We start from the raw sequence: 18,358 nt of genomic DNA, 5'->3' as shown, positions 1-18,358 counted from the left end.
CAAGATATAGCACAGGCAGCAAGGGGCTATAATGCAAAGTTTGATCCAACAATATCAATCTGAATTCTCAGAAAATCTGTTAACATGTCCATCATTCAAGTCTATGCTCCAATAACAGATGCTATAGAAGAAACTGAAAACTTTTATTTAGGCTTCCAAGAGGAAATTGATAGTAAAGCAAAGCAAGGCCTGCTGATCAGGTATAGAACAAGTCAGAAATGAAGCAGGAGTATGGCTTATTGAATTCTGATATGCCAACAATTTGTTTATTGAAAATACATACTTCAGGCCACAGATCAAATTAATATATATGTTGACATTACCAGACAGCCAATACAGAAATCAAATTGACTATTTAACTGGAAGCAGGAGATGGAGAACCTCTATTCTTGGTGCCAAAACAAGACCAAGAGCGGATTGTGGCAATGACTATGAATTATAAATATCTAAAATCAGAGTAAAGCTGAAAAAGATCACTAAACCATTCAGAAAGCTAATTGTAAACTGTTCAGAAAGTTCATGAGATGTAAGCAATGTATAAAACTTCTTAAATGTGTACTTCAATTGGTTCAAAATAGAGCTGCCAGGCTGCTGACGGGGACTGGGCGTTATGTTCACATGACTCCAGTTCTCCGTCAGCTTCACTGGCTTCCCATTGAAGTCCGGGCCCAATTCAAGGTGTTGGTAATGACCTATAAAGCCCTAAACGGCTTGGGTCCTGGTTACCTGAAGGAGCGCTTACATCCATATATGCCCGCCCACCCCTTGAGATCAGCGGGAGAGGCCCTTCTCCGGGAACCCTCCGTGAAAGAAATCAGGAGGGTGGGGACTCGGAGGAGGGCTTTCTTTGCAGTGGCGCCTAATCTATGGAATGCGCTCCCCAGAGAGGTCTGCCTGGCACCGTCGTTATTTGTTTTTCGGCGCCAGGCAAAGACCTTTTTATTTAAGCGTCATTTTAATTGTTAATATTATTGGATTTTATCTGGCCAGGGCGACTTATTTTATATTGTTATTTTTGTGTTTTAACTTTATGTCTGCACTTTACAAACATTTTAATTTAAGCTATAACTTAATGTTTGTATTTTAACTTAATGTATTTGTATTTTAACTTAATGTTGTAAGCCTCCCCAAGGCTTCGGCGAATGGGGTGGCATAAAAATGTCTTAATAAATAAATAAATAAATAAATAAATAAATAAATAAATAAATAAATAAAATAACAGAAGTACTGTGCTAAAATTCAACTTACATAACATTCCGGAAGAATTTAAAGTCCACATGAAGAACACATTTGCATTACTGAACTCAATAATGGACTGAAACCAGAGACAATATTAAGTATTCAAAAAGGCAATTCATGTAGTGAAAAGAAAGGGTGGGGGGACTTAAATGGATGACAGGAAAAAAACTCACAATTGCTGAGGACAGGTGAGAAGCAAAAGGTTAAAGGTGACAGAAATAGGGTCAGAAACCTGAATGCAACTCTTTAGCAACTATCCCCTAGCAAAATAAAGGATAAACAGTGTGCACAAATAGAAGAGAACAACAAAAGAGGAAAAACAAGAGACCTCTTCCAGAAGATCCAAGACATTAGGGAAATTCAAAACTAGATCAGGAATAGTGAAAGACCAACAGGGGAACATACTATATAGGCAACATAAAATGAAAGGTAAAAACTACATACAGAAGAATTATGCAGAAAAAATAAAAGGATGAGACTTCTTCAAAGAGGAAACCTGTGAGGAAGAACCTACAAGGGATGTGAAAGCTTGCCTGAAAGCACTTAGAAGGAATAAAGCACCCAGAGTAGACAGGGTACCCATAGAACACAGAATATTCCAGCAAGAATATGCCAACGAATGTGGAAAACAGTGGCCCACAGACTGGAAATATTCAGCATGCATTCCGGTCCCCACGAAAGGAGATGCTAAAGGAGGTGCTTCAACTACAGGTCCATTGCAATCATTTCTCCTGCAAGCAAATGATGCTCAAGGTGTTACAATGAAGATTTCTACCATATACGGAGTGAGAAATGCCTGACATTCAAGCTGAATTCTGAAAAAGAGGCACCCCAGATTCTATCTCAAATACACGTTGGCTACTGGAACTCACCAAAGAATTTCAGAAAATGGTCAGTCTGTGCTTTGTTAAATTCAGCAAAACCTTTGATTGTGTGGATCACATCCTGTGGATATCACTAGCTAGGGATAAACCTGAAAGAAATGTGGGTGCCTCAGCACTCGATTGTCCTGATGCATAAACGGTATAATGGACAAGACGCTACTGCTAGGAAAGAATATGGAGAAACAGAATAGTTTTCCATAGGCAAATGTGTCAGACGGGGTATTTTTTCTTCCTGTCTGTATGTAAAACCTATCAGAAGGAATACTGGATCAGTGAAAATTGGTGGACAATACATCACTAGTTGAAGATATGAGGATGATACCATATTACTAGCAGAAAGCAGAAATGAAATGAAACACCTTACGAAAGTGAAAGAAAAAAGTAAAAGCAGAACTGCAGCTGAACATTATCACTACAAAAAAAATATAACTAGAAAAAAATTACACAAGTTTAAGGTCAACAATGAAGAAATTGAGATTGGGAAAGATTTTGCTTACCTTGGCTCAGTCACCAATTCAACGGAAAAGTGCAGCCAAGAAATTTGAAGACTGAGACTTGGAAGGGCAGCAATGAAGGAACTAGGAAAGATAAAACTTTAAGGATGTTTCACTGGAGGTCAAGGCCAAGCCCATTCACACTATTGTGGAAAATGATGCATGCGTGCAAAAATTGGACAGTGAAGAAAGCTGACAGGAAGAAAATTGAAGCATTTTAAACATGGTGCTTGAGCAGAGTTTTTCAAATATCCTGGACTGGCAGAAAGTGGGTCCTAGATCAAATTGAGCCAGAACTTTCCCTTGAAGCAAAAATGATGAGAGTGAAGATCTTGTACTTCATGCATGTCATGAGAGGGCAAGACTCACTGAGGAAAACAATTGCATTAGAGAAAGTCAGAAGCAGCAGCAGAGGAAGACCAAATATGAGTTGGATCAATTCCATAAAAGGAGCCACAGACTTGAGTTCACAAGAGCATCAAATGCAGAGCAGAAGGAACAATGGGGGTAATTTTCTTGGCTGACCTCACTTCCCCCCATGCCGCTTTCACAAGATTGGCTTTTTTGCCTTTCTTTCTAGCTGGAACGTCTTGAGAGGAACAAGAAGAGTTCTTTCAGGGTACCTTATATTCTGCCCACTGCAGTCGACTCTGCTCATCACTCCCTGAAAGTCTCTTATTAACCCCTCTGGATTGTGTTTTACCAAGAGTCACAGTTTTTTGTGTGCCCACCATGAGTAAGCAGGGGAGCAACATCTGCCTGCACCTAGGCGAGTCTGTCCAGTCTAAGATCAACGTCTGAGGCCTTTCTCTGTGGCCAACCAGGGTGAGATGTGAGACCAACAAGTACTAGGGATGGGGGCTTTTCTGTGGTGGCTCCACATCTTTCCCCAACATTTGTGAAGGCTTTTATCCAAAAAAAGTAGGTTAGAAATTAATAAATGGAATTTTGCCCATTTTGTTCTGTATATACAGCCTTTCAACGTACTCCATTCTGTGCTTTGCCACCAATCAGTGTGCGATAACTTCTGGGCACATTTAGTCCAGTTTGGGCTGTTTGAGGAAAGATTTCTCCCTCCCCAAAACAAACAATGCCCCTTATTTCCCCCAAAGAAACATGGATTACACCATCCATATAAAGATTTGGGGTTATGCAAGGTGGGGTACCATGTCTGCTCCTGTACCTTATCAAATCAGCACAAATTTTGGGATACAGGATCCCATCTCTGATCAATATAAGAAAAGATTCAGGATCACTTTTAGGAGGAGGAATCCACAGAGTCAAACTCATTCAGCTTCCATTTTATCCTTCCTTCTTCCGTCCCAACTCTGATTAAGATGGAAAGAATCTGTGGCCCGCTGCACTAGATTAGCAGATAGGAATTTTGTCTATCATAGCAGACCCTGCTCCTACTTTTCTTTCTGACCCACCAGGTTGTAAAAATGCATGTTCAGTAAGACCTGCCTATTGATACCACCAGCAGCCATCTTTACCAGCTTTAGAATACCTCTTCATTACTAGGCTCTGCTTCATTTCCCCCTTCTTTAACGGTGAGCTTTTGGGATTACATGGTGTTTAAATTTGGCCTGAACTGGTCAGTTGTTAAGAAAAAGGTTGGAGCAGCTTCTCCTTAGAGCTTAGTGACAAACCAAGAACCTAAATGCCTGAGAATGCAATTCAGCATGGCTAGGAGTTATAGGACCCTTTTCTGTCTAAATGTCCACAGGATTGCACCCTAGTTCCTGATGTGGTTGAAAACAGGAAAACTGGAGGAAGGTAAAGTGTAAGAATCTTTGTGACCTCTGAATGAATGCTGGATGGGTATTTAAAATGGCTAAAGCAGGCTTCCTTTCACACAATGTCTTGCAGATGTGTTGGTCTACAAATCCCATAATCTGGTTGGGGTTCCAGGATTTATTTATTTATTTATTATGTATTCCACTTTTATTCTGCAATTAAATTAGCTCCAAGGACTCTCTAAGCAGACTTTCTATACATCTGCAGGACAAAAAGCTGGGGAAGGCTTGTCTAAAGTGAACCCTACTGGTTGCAGAAACTGAGTTTTTTCCTTCTCTAAGTTTTGGTTACCTGAAGGAGTGCTTACGTCCATATATGCCTGCCCGCCCCCTGAGATCAGTGGGAGAGGCCCTTCTCCAGGAACCCTCCGTGAAGGAAATTAGGAGGGTGAGTACCTGGAGGAGGACTTTCTCTGCGGTGGTGCCCAATCTATGGGATGCGCTCCCCAGAGAGGTCCACCTGGCACCATCGTTATTTGTTTTTCGGCGTCAGGCAAAGACCTTTTTATTCAAACGTCATTTTAACTGTTAATAGTATTTATTTATTTTATTCTTTGGCCAGGATGACTTATTTTATATTGTTAACTTATTTTATATTGTTAATTTATAGTATTTTAATTGATTTTTGTTGTGAGCCGCCCCGAGGCTTCGGCGAATAGGGCGGCATAGAAATTTTCTAAATAAACAAACAAACTTTCAGTTTTGTGACTTGAAGCTTGATGAAACTGGTTGATGAACATTGAACAGCACCATTTCAGATAAAATATTTCTTTGCTCCATACAGGAAATGGTGATCACAAAGCACCCTAACCTTTAACCTGGATGCCAAACACCCTGAATGTATTCAGGAACTCCCATATGCAGCTTCTTCCACAACGTAGGTTGGCTGTGACCTCTAAGAAGTCCTTCTAGAATTTTAGGATAGGATTTTCCTGCCTCTGAACTTAAAGGTTAAAATTATTATGATATCAATTCTACAGCAGTCTCTTGTGCCAGCATGGCTAGGTTTTAAATCACACACACTCAAGCATCTCAGTACGTTTTGGGTAAAGGTTAAAAGCAAAGATATAATTAGACACAGTTATTTGACAGAGTTGCCATGAGCTCTAGAAAAAATAGTGCATGATGTCAGCTATTAGTATTCCTGTTTGCTCCAGAAAAAAGGGTTGCATTCTCTCCACTTCTGGGTTATTTTTATTTTTATAAAATGTTTTGTTTAAGAAGAGCAGAGCAGATCAGCTTGCCTGCTGTTGGTTGAAAAAGCTATTCATTTCACATTTGCCCCACCTGCTAATACTAAAACCTCAGCTTCTAAAAGGCAAACAAGCATTACAACATAGTAATACTTTCAGAGTCAGGAAAGCAAAATTTGGATCATTTCTACAGAACAGAGCACAGCTAGATTAACATGTTTTAACCCCAACATACCAGAAAAGATACTAATACCCTTAGCATATGTTCTCTAGCCATCACCTACTTTATTTCTCCTTCTGAAAAGGTTGCTTTATATTGTTCTTCTGGCTCTGGAATGCACAAGCCAGCATGAAAGAGAATGAGAGGAAGGAAGGACAAAGCATGTAACCAGTTCACCTAGAAACAAACTTATTAAGCTAAGTGCACCACATTCCTATTAAAAATGCATGGACAAGGCTTTAAATGAGTTACAAAGAATGAAAATAATCGTGCAGCTTCTCTTTCCAAATGAATATTAAACGGAGGAAAACCACAGGTGTTGACATTACAAGGGTCTGTTGTGGTTGAAAACCACAGCCTTGTACCTTCCAGGCATGTCAGTAAGTAGGTAATCTGAAGAACCATTGAGTGGAAACCAGCCAATATTCCTTCACCTGCTGAAGGTTTGTCAGCAGAACAGGGAGGGCTGATGCATTTTCCCTCTCCTCTCTGTAGCTGGCTGTGCCCCCTAAAATATGTACCAGAGGGTTGGGAACCCTCCGGGGCGGATTTTTAGAGAAGAATGGAGTGCAAAAGGAGGAAACTGAGTAACCACTCTCCTATTCTGCTGGTGGAAGTATTTCATCAGAAAGACACCCATAGGGCTAGATCCAGACTCAGTTTGGAGTAGACCCACTGAAAATCAGTGGGACAGCAGGTTAGTCATGACTAAGTTTAATAGATTTCGGTGAAAGAGGGTCTCTAAGGACTAAATAGAGATCCAGCTAATAGGATGAATATGTTTGCCTTTACATGGGATGGTGTAACTTAGTGTCCTGCAATAGCAGGGGCTGGACTTCATGGCCTTCTGTCCTCTTCCAACTCTACCATTTAAGATTCTATGAAATATAACCTAAAATGGGAAATAGTGATTTCTTTTGTTACTGAAAGATACCCTTAATAAGTTTCTGAATAGTCCATTATTCATATCCAGTTTCTGTCCAAGTGAATTGGTAACTCTTTCTCTTTTACCACACCTGTGAAAGCCCTGAGTTGGTAAAAAACAAACCTATTTTTGCATGGAAAATAGAAAAACTAGAATCTGCAATTGGTTAAAATATGTGCATTCTATCTTTCATTTAAATAGCACCAATCCAACTAGAAAGCACTCGGTTGCATATGGTTAAAACAACAAGATACACAATATTATATATCATCCTGTTTTAAATGAGCACTTCTTAAAGTCTTTGTTCAAAGCTTGAATGGAAAACTATTGGTAGGTTTCTTCTGGGATGATGTTCCATAGTTATGGGGCAATGAGAGAAAAAACCCCCAATGCTAAATTATGCTAAAACTTTATCTAGAGTAGATCACATGAGAGAAATTTGATAAGGGCTTTCAGATTCAAAACCACATACTGTACTTAAATTACACCATCAAGTCAAGAAGCAGATAATATAGTTGCTGCTGGACTAGTTTTGCACGATCCCAACACTCCACCTCAGAAAGAATATCCACATGGAAAGCACATTGCAACCTCCCAGGTTGTCTAGAGTTTACAGAAGTATGGCTGATGGCTAATATGAATGTAATTTCTGGATGCTCTGCAACTAATAAGAAGCATTTCTTGTGAGCGGCTAAACTTCTGAGCATAGGAAAGAGTACCTTCAAGGTGGTGCTTCCACACCTGTTTCATCAGGAATTGTCAGATCTATTTCTTGTGGGTCTTCAGGAAACCTCAGAAGATACGGAAATACTTTACTCACCAGTGAAATTCTGTTCTCCATGAGTGGAGAAGCCCAGGCTCTGAGGAAGAAGCCACCTCTGGGGCCAAGAAGGCAGTCTCAAACCAAACTTCCTGGACGAAAGTCTCCACTTGGAACTTCCAAGAAATCAGATCAAGTAGGTGGTCCTCTTCAATGTTGCTAAACAAACAAGAGCCTTGAAAGTAGCCAACCTGTGGAAGAAAAGGACAAACTGTGCCTGCCTAACCAATTTTCCTGAAGGAGGCTGTCCCCAGGTTGGGCCATGTTGGCCTCCTTCACTTTCAGAGAACAGAAATTCATCAGTTAGTAAAGAAGTTCCATTATTTCCACAAATGCAGGAGGTCAGTTGGCTTTGGGGATATGAAAAAGCAATGTATCCCTGGGCAGGTCACATGTTCCTCCTGCTGAGACAAAAGAAGCCTCTGAAAAACACATTGCCAAAGGTACCCTCTCCTGAGCCTGTGTGATCTATCTTACGATGTCTGTAAAAGCATGTCCTGATAACCAATTGGCTGTCCTTCATATCTCATTGTGTTTTGTGTTGTTGTTGTTACGGTTCTTGTTCTTTGGGTTTTTTTGTTTGTTCATTGTAAGCCATCCAGACTTTTAATAATGGAACAGCATAGAAAAACTTGAAATGAAATGAAATAAATTCTAAGAGGGCTCTTCTCCAAAGGCCTCTGCATAGGTTAGCACAATGCATTCATGTAGTCATATAGCCAGGGAGGCCATGGATACCTTCTTCTGAAGAAGGTCTGAAGGACATGACTAGCAAACTGTGCTGCCTGTAAGGCCTGGTCCTTACCGAGAGAAAGTTTACCTGTGCACCTGGCATTCAGGCAGTGAAATAGTCTTTCCTGAAGGGAAGATAATGTAGGCGGAAGGAAGGAAGGAATTGTCAGTTCCTGAGCCCTGTTAAATAGACCTTGGAGACAAAGATAGCATTTGGGTGGAAGACCACTTTGTCTTTGTTAGAAGGCACACAGGTCTCTGTCAGAGCAAAGGGTTCCTCATTCTGTAATTGTTCCAGCTGAGCTGATAACAACCAGGAAAATTGTATTAAAGGTTAATACCTTGAGAGAGGCAGACCCTACTGTTTTGAAGGGGGTCCTGAGCCCCGTATTTGGGTTCCAGATGGAGAAAGTATGGACAAGAGGTGGACTGATTAATGAAACTGCCCTCAGAAACCTTTTGACATAAGGGAAGGTACCCAGGGGGTCTGTTCATATCACTCAGAGTGGAACCTAGGTCTGCATCTTGTCTCCTGAGGGTGTTAGGCCTCAGGCTGGCTGACAGACCCACCTGGAGGAACTCTAGGGTCACTTCCTGAGGCATAGGACCATACCAGGAAGGTGTGCTGTGTATGGTCCTATGTGTATAGTCTTTGTTAGTGGACTCACTCGTGGAGGCTAGGAGGGTTGAGATTGGCAAGAATCAGTGCCCAAAAAATGTCCCTTTGAAGAAGAATCTGTTCCCAGATTTTTTTTTTCTAGTGGTCGGAAAAGATATGAGGCCTCCCTCTGACAGGGGAAGATGGAATGTCATGCTGAAGAGGGTTTCTTTCTCTGACAGGAAATGTCCCTGGGGACCTGGCTTGCATCTGGTATCCTGTTGGCATCTGTGCTTGGTTACCTCAGAAAGACATAGGTGGTTTTCTTCTTCAAGGTGTTCAGTCTTGCCTTATTCTTGTCCTTGGTTTCCAATAGGATCTTCTCCAATGTTTGGCAGATCAGAAGTTTACCAGTGAGGGGAACACCTGCCATGTTGGACTGGGCATCCACAACCCAGTTACAAAGTCAGATGTTTCTCCTCACAACAGTGCTGGACATGGCAGATCTAGCCCCCAGCTGGAAGGCATTCAGGGTGGCACCTGTTGGAATGCTCTCCACTTTGCATACCAGAAGGTCTGAGGTCCAAAATAAGGCATGTCTCCTAAAGGAAAAGGCAGTTGCCATACATTTTGAGCTGCAGTCAAACACATGGTGCTCACTTTCTAGTCTAGGTGCTTTGGTTTGAAATATCATCACAAGGCAATCAACAAATAATGCTACTGACATGTAGGAAGTGATGTTAGGTTAGCATAAATGCCTGGTAATTGGCCACTCTGAGGAACAGTGCAATTGCGGAGTGAATTTTTTAGCTAATCACATCTAAATTTCAGCCCTCTGCACCAGTGAAGGAGAAGTGGGTTTTATGTTTGGACAAAGCTTTTATTACAGAATTGGAGGCAGGCTTTTGAAAATGAAGACATGATCCTTCTCTTGCCCCCTATGAAGACAACCTGTATTGCAAGACCTCGGTGGTAGAATGAAGGATTTTGCCCGTGTTTGTTTAATTATATGGATTAAATTCATGAGAATTGGGATGGCAGCTGATGCTAGGTTAGAGTGTATCTATTGAGTCCTATGTTCATGACAGGAGGCAGTAGAACTTGGATTTCTAGGCCAAGTCTCATTCTCAGTACTTGTTCCACATAGGCTCAGATTATCGTTTGAAGATGTTAAAAGATGTTGATAAAAGATGATGATAAAAGATGTTGATCACCTAGTGTGGCATCCGAGAAAGATCTTGAAGGTTGAATGGAGGAAGCAGAAGAGCCAGAGCAATACTTGTCTCTGCAAGTGTGAGGAATCCAATTTGGCAGGAGGAATTATCAGATTTTCTTAGTTCAGCTCCCCAGACTCTGCCCTTTCTCTTTGCCCTTAGTTTGTCTCACACTGAGCCTTTGGATAGGTAATCCAGCAGGAAGTGAGTCCAACTACGTTGACGAGGCTAGTTTGCAGGCTTTGTGTACTTTTTGCAAAGAACTCCATTGTTTGCACAGAAAAGGAGCCCACTAGCATTCCTGAGCATGTCTAGACTTGATCTAAGCTTAGCTTGCTACCTGGCCAGGGCTCAGCATAGGAAAGAAGTACAATTAATGCAAGAATTAGATTCCAACAGTTTCTTCACCTCTCCAGGTTGATATTCCCTATGTCAGCAGCTGATACCCAGAAATGTTCTCCATGTAACTCAGGGAAATTAAAGAAAGGAATTGATACAGCTTCTTCCAAATGGAGGCCAAAGCAGTATGCAATATTCATTTTGTGTGATTCTGTTTACACCTTTGGTGTTTGATCCTAGAGGAGGAAATGCTCTCTTTTTCTTGGCCTATTTAGTGAAGGCTTTGCAAGTGGGAGCAAGAATCTCCTTTGAGGGCTCCTCTAAGACACCACAAAACAGTTGACAGTATTTTTCTACTACAGTTGGTTCATTTTTTTGAAGGTCTTGGAGGCCATGCACCTCTGGGGTGAAAAGGGAGGAGAGGAACTAAGTCGTGAACCACTTGTCTCCCTCTGGTAACAACCGACACAAGAGTTTTCTCTGCTTATTGCTGTACGAGCTTTTGAGCATACGCCAAGTAAAAAGTCGATCTCTATCTATTGTTCCCTAATGAGAAGGAATAAGTCACTGGAGAAGACCCTGATGCTGGGAACGATTGACAGCAAAAGGAGAAGGGGACAGCACCCACGGATGAGGTGGCTAGATGGAGTCACTGGGGCAGTGGGTGTGGACTCTGAGGGATGGTGGAGGACTAAACAGCAATCTATTGTTCATTAACCAAAACTTCCCTTTTGAACCCTTCTGTCAACCCAGGAACAGCACTGCACAAGCAAGCATGCCTACACCCCTCCATCCATCCAGTTGGGCTTCACACCAGCTTTGGCACCAAGCCAGCAGATTGAGGTTCGTGGGGCCCCTATTGGCAGAGCAGGCCATCCTGCCCTGTGAGTGGTGCCTTGCCACTTTGCCCAAGTTCACGGTGCTCTGAAGCTGCCTCCATTTCCACATCCTGCTGTGGAGGCAGTAACCCATAACACTCCCATGGGAGAATTGTGGTGGTGGTTCCAGTGTCCTTCCTCCTGTGACAACTCCTGTCTGGTCTAGAGCCTTTTAAAATTGTCTTGAGGATGAATTTTCAGAATGGGCACTAAGTGCCTAGCGGGTGTGCCTGAGCTTTCCCCAAACAGATGGAGGAGGGGTGATAAAAGCTGTGGAACAAAAGAACTTTTGAAATGTTGTTAATCACCCATGGATCAAAAACAACTGAGTGGTGGTGGGAGCGACACCCAGAGCGTGCACAAAGAAGCCTGGCAGGACTTCTGTTGAGACTTGCTTAGCTCTAGAATATTCCAAGTGTCTGTTCTGTGCAGGTGCTTAAGCCATACGTGTGAGTCACAAAGATAACAAAGAATTGTATCAGTGTTTAATTTTGAGGCTTGCATTTCAATAGTTGCTATGCATCATGTAGATAAATCACAGTTTACAAATAGCCAACAGATTTTAATTGCAATTTGATAGAATACAATGCAAAAAGTTGATTATATCAAGGAATTAAGAATGCAGCTAAATAGGGCAAAACTTGGTGAAGCAGGCTATGTCCTTGGGTATAAACCATTTGGCATGTACCCTGGGGCCATCTAATGTTTTACAAAAGAACAAAATGCACTGACAACTTTTTAGCAAAAAGCAAACAAAAAAACAAAAAAAAAACAATTCGTGGTGGAGAAATATTTACACTGGTGCCAATATACTTGTATAATGGTAGTAGTATTAGGCCACTAGCCCAAGATCTGGTTGAATTTCAGGCACTCCTTTGACAGTACCTCTGTCAGATTCCCTGATCTGTTGCTCTGCTGCCCTGTGCAAGGGTTGGGGTCACACTGCATGACAAGCTCTCATGGCTTTTTGTGCAGGATGGTCTGTTGTCTGAACCCAGTTTCCAAACTTCACTGTGGTCTCTCATGGTTTCTATGGTCCTAGTATGCAGCTAGCACAGAGTTCCTGGGAAAGAATGACAGCTGCTGCAGTCATCCAATGTGGGACTGAATTTCAGGCTGATGGGATATGTGCCAGCAGCAGGAAGAAATCACGCTAGTGTAGAAACCACTTGTCAGGAACATCCAGGCAAAAAACAGCACAGCATGGAAATGACTCAGGGTTGCTTGTTGTGATGTGTGAACCCAACCAAGGTGTTGTGCAATTGTTCTAAATGTGTTCCTCTTTTCTAGAAATGACTGTTTTTCTGGCACAGAGATTAGGCTGTCAGGCCCTTAACAACCAGGTGTCCTTTTAAAAAGAATTTTCTGTTGGTCACTTCCAATCATCTATATTACTGATGTTTTCATATCATTGTTAATACATTGCAATATCCTCTAGTGTTCAGAAGCAAGTCCACAAATTTCCAGTTGCATTATTTTTGAACTATTCGATAGGTGTAAGGTATCCAGATGAATTGTACATCAATTTGTAATTCAGTGAAAAAGAGGGAAAGCTGCTAGACTGACCATTCATTCTGAACCTCACATCAGCTATAATACAGAAAGCAAAATTCAAGCATCTCACCTTTTATAAGAGAAATTTAGGGTGGAGACAGAATGTCCCACTCATGCTTCCTTCCCTCACAGAATAGCGTGGCACATCTACAAATTAAAGTGCAATATTGAAAACTATTCCAGTTTTGTTTCAGGAAGTTTTTCTATGGTAGCCCAATTAAATCCCCAATTAAATAGTATAGCCTATGTCAAGGTAGGCTATCTTAAGTACAAATGAAAGGATAAAGGAAAATATTCACAAATATTACTCAAACTACACTGAAATCTTTCTAAGATATGAAACATTCACATATTTTAGATAACTGAAAAGGCAAACCTACTGCTTCAAAAATGAAAGTAAGTTACAACAGCACTGGCATACTTTGTCAATGTAGTAAATAACAATGAATTTTGGAAAATCAGTAACTTTGCTATATAATCCTTACAGCAGTAGTACAATCTTGCATGTTTGCTCTGGAAGAATTCCCATAGCATTAAAAGGGAATGATTTCCAAGTAAATGTGAACACTACAGAAACACTTGTGTAAAGTATTACTTAATTGAACAGAGGAGAGGTTATTTAGTAGCTCAAAATAACTCACACAGAGGAATACTCAAATTGCAGGCTGCCAAATTTGTTCAGTTTGCTTTAAAAATGCTTTGGCATCTTTTTTATTAATGATAGGCCTCTTTGACTGATGGACAGGGAAAAATTCCCTCCTTTTCATCACCTATATGGTTCATTTCAAGGCACATGTTCAAGATCACATACTCAAGATATGCAGATTAGTTATCTGTTCCATTATTAGCTACTTTGTCACACTCTCAATTTGGGTGGTCAAATTTCATAGTTCTAAATCACTGTAGCTTTTTAAAACCAGCATAAATTATGGGCAGGGTAATTAGACAATGGAGAGAAATACATGAATAAAACCTTAAATGAATGAAAATGGAATTATTTCACTTCAAAACAAAGTGTAGAACTTTTGTAGCAATGTTAACACTGAGTATTATTCTCAAAGTATCTATGAGAAAGTTATTTCACATTGTATTTTTCCAAGCCCTGTAGTACAAGACTTACAAGCTGAGCAGTATTTATGATCCTCATGCAAAGTACAGTTGTCACTTATGCACAGAAGTCATGGCTAATTCATCCAATGGAGTATATTTCATTAACTTTTTAAAGTTGCAAAATGTGAGAACAGTGATAAAAAATCTTATGTACATATACTTGGAGTAAGATCTACTGAACTCAAACATAGAGAGGATTGCCCTGTTGTGGAGTAAGGCAACAATGTAGCACTGCTGATTAACTTCTTCCATTGGCTCAAGATTTTGAACCACCTATATCATTACTTTAAGATGGGTAAAAATAGTATTTAAAGGTGAGTAAAATTTCAAGCCTAAGAATTAGAAATGACATGCTATTTCTATATATTCTTCAACTTGGAAAGTGTGTATCACATTGCATTAACACGCTTAATAATGTAGAAAAAGGCTTTGTTAATTTCCTATTTCAAAGCACATATTTTCAGTTAACATTTCTACACAACTTAAACAACTTGATAAATTGAACAAACATCATATTCAGGATTTGTTTTTATTTTTGGTTTACAAACAAAGGCACCCAATATTTCTATTTTATAAAAGCTTATGATTTAAAATTTTGTTTTCAGAATCTGTTCCTACAACAGAAAACTCAGCTGGAGAGTAATGTTCTTCTGATGGCCCCAAATTTTCAATTCTGGTACACCTGTGAGTGATCTGCTTCTGAATACACCTCACTTCAGATTTGACAGCATATTAAAATCAATGAAATGATTCATATTCATGTCCAAAATTATGGACTTAAATTAAAAAGACTGAACAATGAAACTGCAATGTTACTTGAACAGCAACGTGTAAGATCTAGATATGAGAAAGTGCCTTTGAACATCCAGATTTGTGTGGAATGTGAAAAATATTCTTGTGGCACAGCATGATGATACTTCTTCATGTAAGAACAACTAGGCAGCCATTGAACTAGAACTAAAATTCCAAGAATTCAAAATAGCAATCATACTGGACATATAGGGTCTCTAATGTGGCAAGCTAGATAATCCCATCAATTAATCAAAAATTCCTTTAAGCAGAATTGTGGACAGTGACATCATGGTTTCAGCTGCATTAGTTTAAAGAGTTAGCAATAATTTGTTCTATCAAAACAAGGAATGGTGAGAAAAATGAATACATCTAAGCACCTCTCTCACCATGTTTAATCACACATACACACATACACACTAGGGTGGCTGGTTGGGGTCCAGGCATCTTGTGCAAAATCCAAATAAAACTACCATTTACCAAAATACTAGGTAAATGTTCAAGTCTAATGAGGATGGGGAGCAGCTGTAACAAATATAGTAGGGATTTTGCAGCCAAATGTAAAACCTTAAATCACACAAGCCACAATTTATTGTATTTTCTCCATTTCCACAGCAGTCTCACACACCTCTAATTGGTGCGGTCCTTGACCATATTACATTTTGTATCTATGGAAAGATTATGTACAATTTTTTTTTTAGAAACACCATTATATTTAAGCATGTGAGACATTTAAGCTTTAGCTAGATCTCTCTCTTCAAAATTAGATCCACACTTGCATGGAATATTTCCACAACATCAAAACAAGGTTTGCTTGTGGAGTTATAAGTAAAGGACATGTGTGCCTTGTGTATAACACTTGTCTGATTCCTTCAGGATTCTTTCACAATTTCTCAGGCATATTTATAAAAACATGTACAATAGAAGTTAAGCATTTTACCACCACACTACACAGATACGGTGGATTATATCAAATAAAAAGAACATTAATATTAGTACAGAACTTTATGAACTGAAAATTAATGGGCAAGTTTATATAATTCAAATATTTTAGTAAGAACTCTTGCAAATGCATTTTCCCTGCTAAAATATATTAAACAGCCAGAAAAACACATTTACTCAAGTAGAAGCTATTTCATATTTTCATTTGCTTACTTGTATTTCTATTCCCCAAACCATTGAATTTTCTCTATCATAAATATGTTGACAGCTTTAAAAGTGTTTGTGAATTCAATTTAATATTTCTGTAGATAAGATAGGAAAGATGCAGAATCTCCTAGAGGGTTAAGCTCTGAATCTTGCTTTTCAAAGTACTTGATATCTTCTTTTATTCTGGGAGAATTCTAGTAAACTGTAAAGATATGTCTCCTTTCTCTGTATCTAAGAAAGATAATTCTTTCCTTGTCCAAGTACATCATTCAAAAAACCTTGGGAATATAAATACGGCATACTAGCTTTGGTTTTCCCCTTGAAGGAGCCCTGTCTTTTCAATTCTGGGAGTTTTACAAAGCAGTGGGAGAGGGGGATTCAGTACTTATACTGATACTGCACATACATCTTATTGTGGCCAATTCAATTTCTACGGGCTGATGAGGACTGGTAGGTGTATTTACAAAAGTAGACCAAAAACAGCTAGGATGGTTAATTTCTTTTAGTAATCTTCACCACATCCTTAGAGTCACTCGAAAGGAGGTGAGAAGAATAAGCTAACAAATGCTTAACAATCATTTACAAGACATCTCTCATAAGATTAACCAGACAAACCACTGTAATTTAAAGTCTCAAATAAATAAATTTATCATCTAAGCCAATCATTTCTTCACCTTAACTAAATGTACTCATTTGCAATAAAAATTAAGTTTACTATGTTAAGGCAGATTTTAATTCAATGCATTCCAGAATTGCACAGTTACATTGGTCAGTGGCCAAAGTTTTTTCCTCACAGAGATACTAACATCTGTTGAGATATTTAACTTACATATTTGCCTAATGACAGGTTGATCCAGTACCAGCCATAAAATCTCCACAGAAATACACAATAAAGCATCACATGTACTGTATTTCACAATCCAGATCTAATATTGTGTGTTTTTACAAAAGACAAGATGAGTAAGTACATTATACGGCTTTGTGCCATTAGACCACCATATGCATAGATGTCCTAATGCTAGAACTGTCATCTTCAGTATCGCATCGTGCTGGATGCTCTGAAGTAAGAGAGAAACTTGTAACACAGGCTAACGACAAAATACCAGATGTTTCTTGCCATTTGTGATCTTGCAATGAAAATGCGCCAGATGAGGATCACAAGCACAGTATTGAAACCATAACGTATGTTCCTTAGCCTAGAAAACAATCAAATAAAAAGAAAATGGGGAATGTGGCAACAATATGCTTATATAATGAAAAAGTTCTACAATGAAATGGAACTTATACTGTTCTATGTCCCTCCACATAAGATTGTTTTTTCAACTTCAGTTTATTGAAGATTTGTTTACAAGGTTAGACACAATCACCACCTTCTTGTATGTAATAAGTAAATACGTTGCATCTTTCAGCAGTATGGGCTCAAGGAGTTCATAGAATGATACTTTCTAAGAGCAATGGAAACAAATGCTTAACTTTAAAAAGATACGAAGGAAATACACTGCAACTGTTTACTATGAATAGATTTTAAAGTAGTATGAAGTCCTCAAATGGAACTCACTTCTAAATGTCAAGCTTTTCTGGCTTCTAGTTTAAAGGGTAATGTTTTCTGTAGAAGTCACAGATACTGCTGATAAAATCAAAACTCTTATTTAGAACAATGCCAGGCATTTTAAACAAAGGTGGGATGTCCTGGAGTAAAAATGCTCTTGTATTTCTAGGAATAAATGCTTGTGCCTACTGGATATAGTACGAATAATGCCTTTTTTCTTCTTATACCATAGTGAAGTGAGGTGACAAACAGAGCTGCAAATTAGTAAGTCTTGAGTTCAAATTTCATCTTACTTCGTTCATGACCTCAGAAGAATTTAGGGCAAACTGAACTTGTAAGCATAATTGCTTATTTTTATGATGTGGCAATGCTTACCTATTTTGCCAGACATTCTAACAATTACACAAGCTAACATATGCAAAGCACTTTCAACATTTAAAGTACTACACAGCTGCCTCAGCTTCAACCCCCTGTAGCCTTGAAAAGGATGACACAGGATTGAAAAACTTAAAGCTATGGCAGCAAAAATATCATTAGTTCTGACTCTCATTTGTCATTAGCAGCCTAGTCAGGGAAGTTACAATTAAAAATGTGACAGCTCTGGTAAATCTCATTCAGATTACATTTACGCACCATCCATTTAGTCTTTGTGCCATTCATTTTTAGGTGATGTTATTGCCTAAATATAATCAATTGATGTTATGAATGATTAAGAACTTACTAAAGAACTTAGTATCAGAAGATTTATAGTGGTCTTCTCTTAGAACATGTCCATCATTTTTTAATGGGCATGAGGTATTTATATCAATGTGCTTTGTTCACATTGGTCAAGCTATGTATGTATTAGTCTACAGAATAAAATATGAACTATACTT

At 39.2% G+C, this 18,358-nt stretch overlaps 1 protein-coding gene across 9 annotated transcripts in view; it reads right to left on the bottom strand.

The window, feature by feature from the left end:
- Window positions 1–11,795: 11,795 nt before the first annotated feature.
- FAR1 (fatty acyl-CoA reductase 1) overlaps window positions 11,796–18,358 on the bottom strand; it is a 45,767-nt gene continuing 39,204 nt past the window's right edge. For all 9 annotated transcript variants that reach the window (XM_044425612.1, XM_044425614.1, XM_044425613.1 and 6 more), the window contains one exon: window positions 11,796–17,130. In XM_044425612.1, coding sequence (XP_044281547.1) covers window positions 16,968–17,130 — 163 coding nt within the window. In that variant the 3' untranslated portion in view covers window positions 11,796–16,967. The remainder of the gene's footprint in view (window positions 17,131–18,358) is intronic.

The sequence above is a fragment of the Varanus komodoensis genome, unplaced genomic scaffold (genome assembly GCF_004798865.1).
Source record: "Varanus komodoensis strain SLA01 unplaced genomic scaffold, ASM479886v1 scaffold16, whole genome shotgun sequence".
NCBI classification, from domain to species: domain Eukaryota; kingdom Metazoa; phylum Chordata; class Lepidosauria; order Squamata; family Varanidae; genus Varanus; species Varanus komodoensis.
The sequence above is the reverse complement of the archived record's forward strand: the minus strand, read 5'-3'. Positions and strand labels throughout refer to the sequence as shown.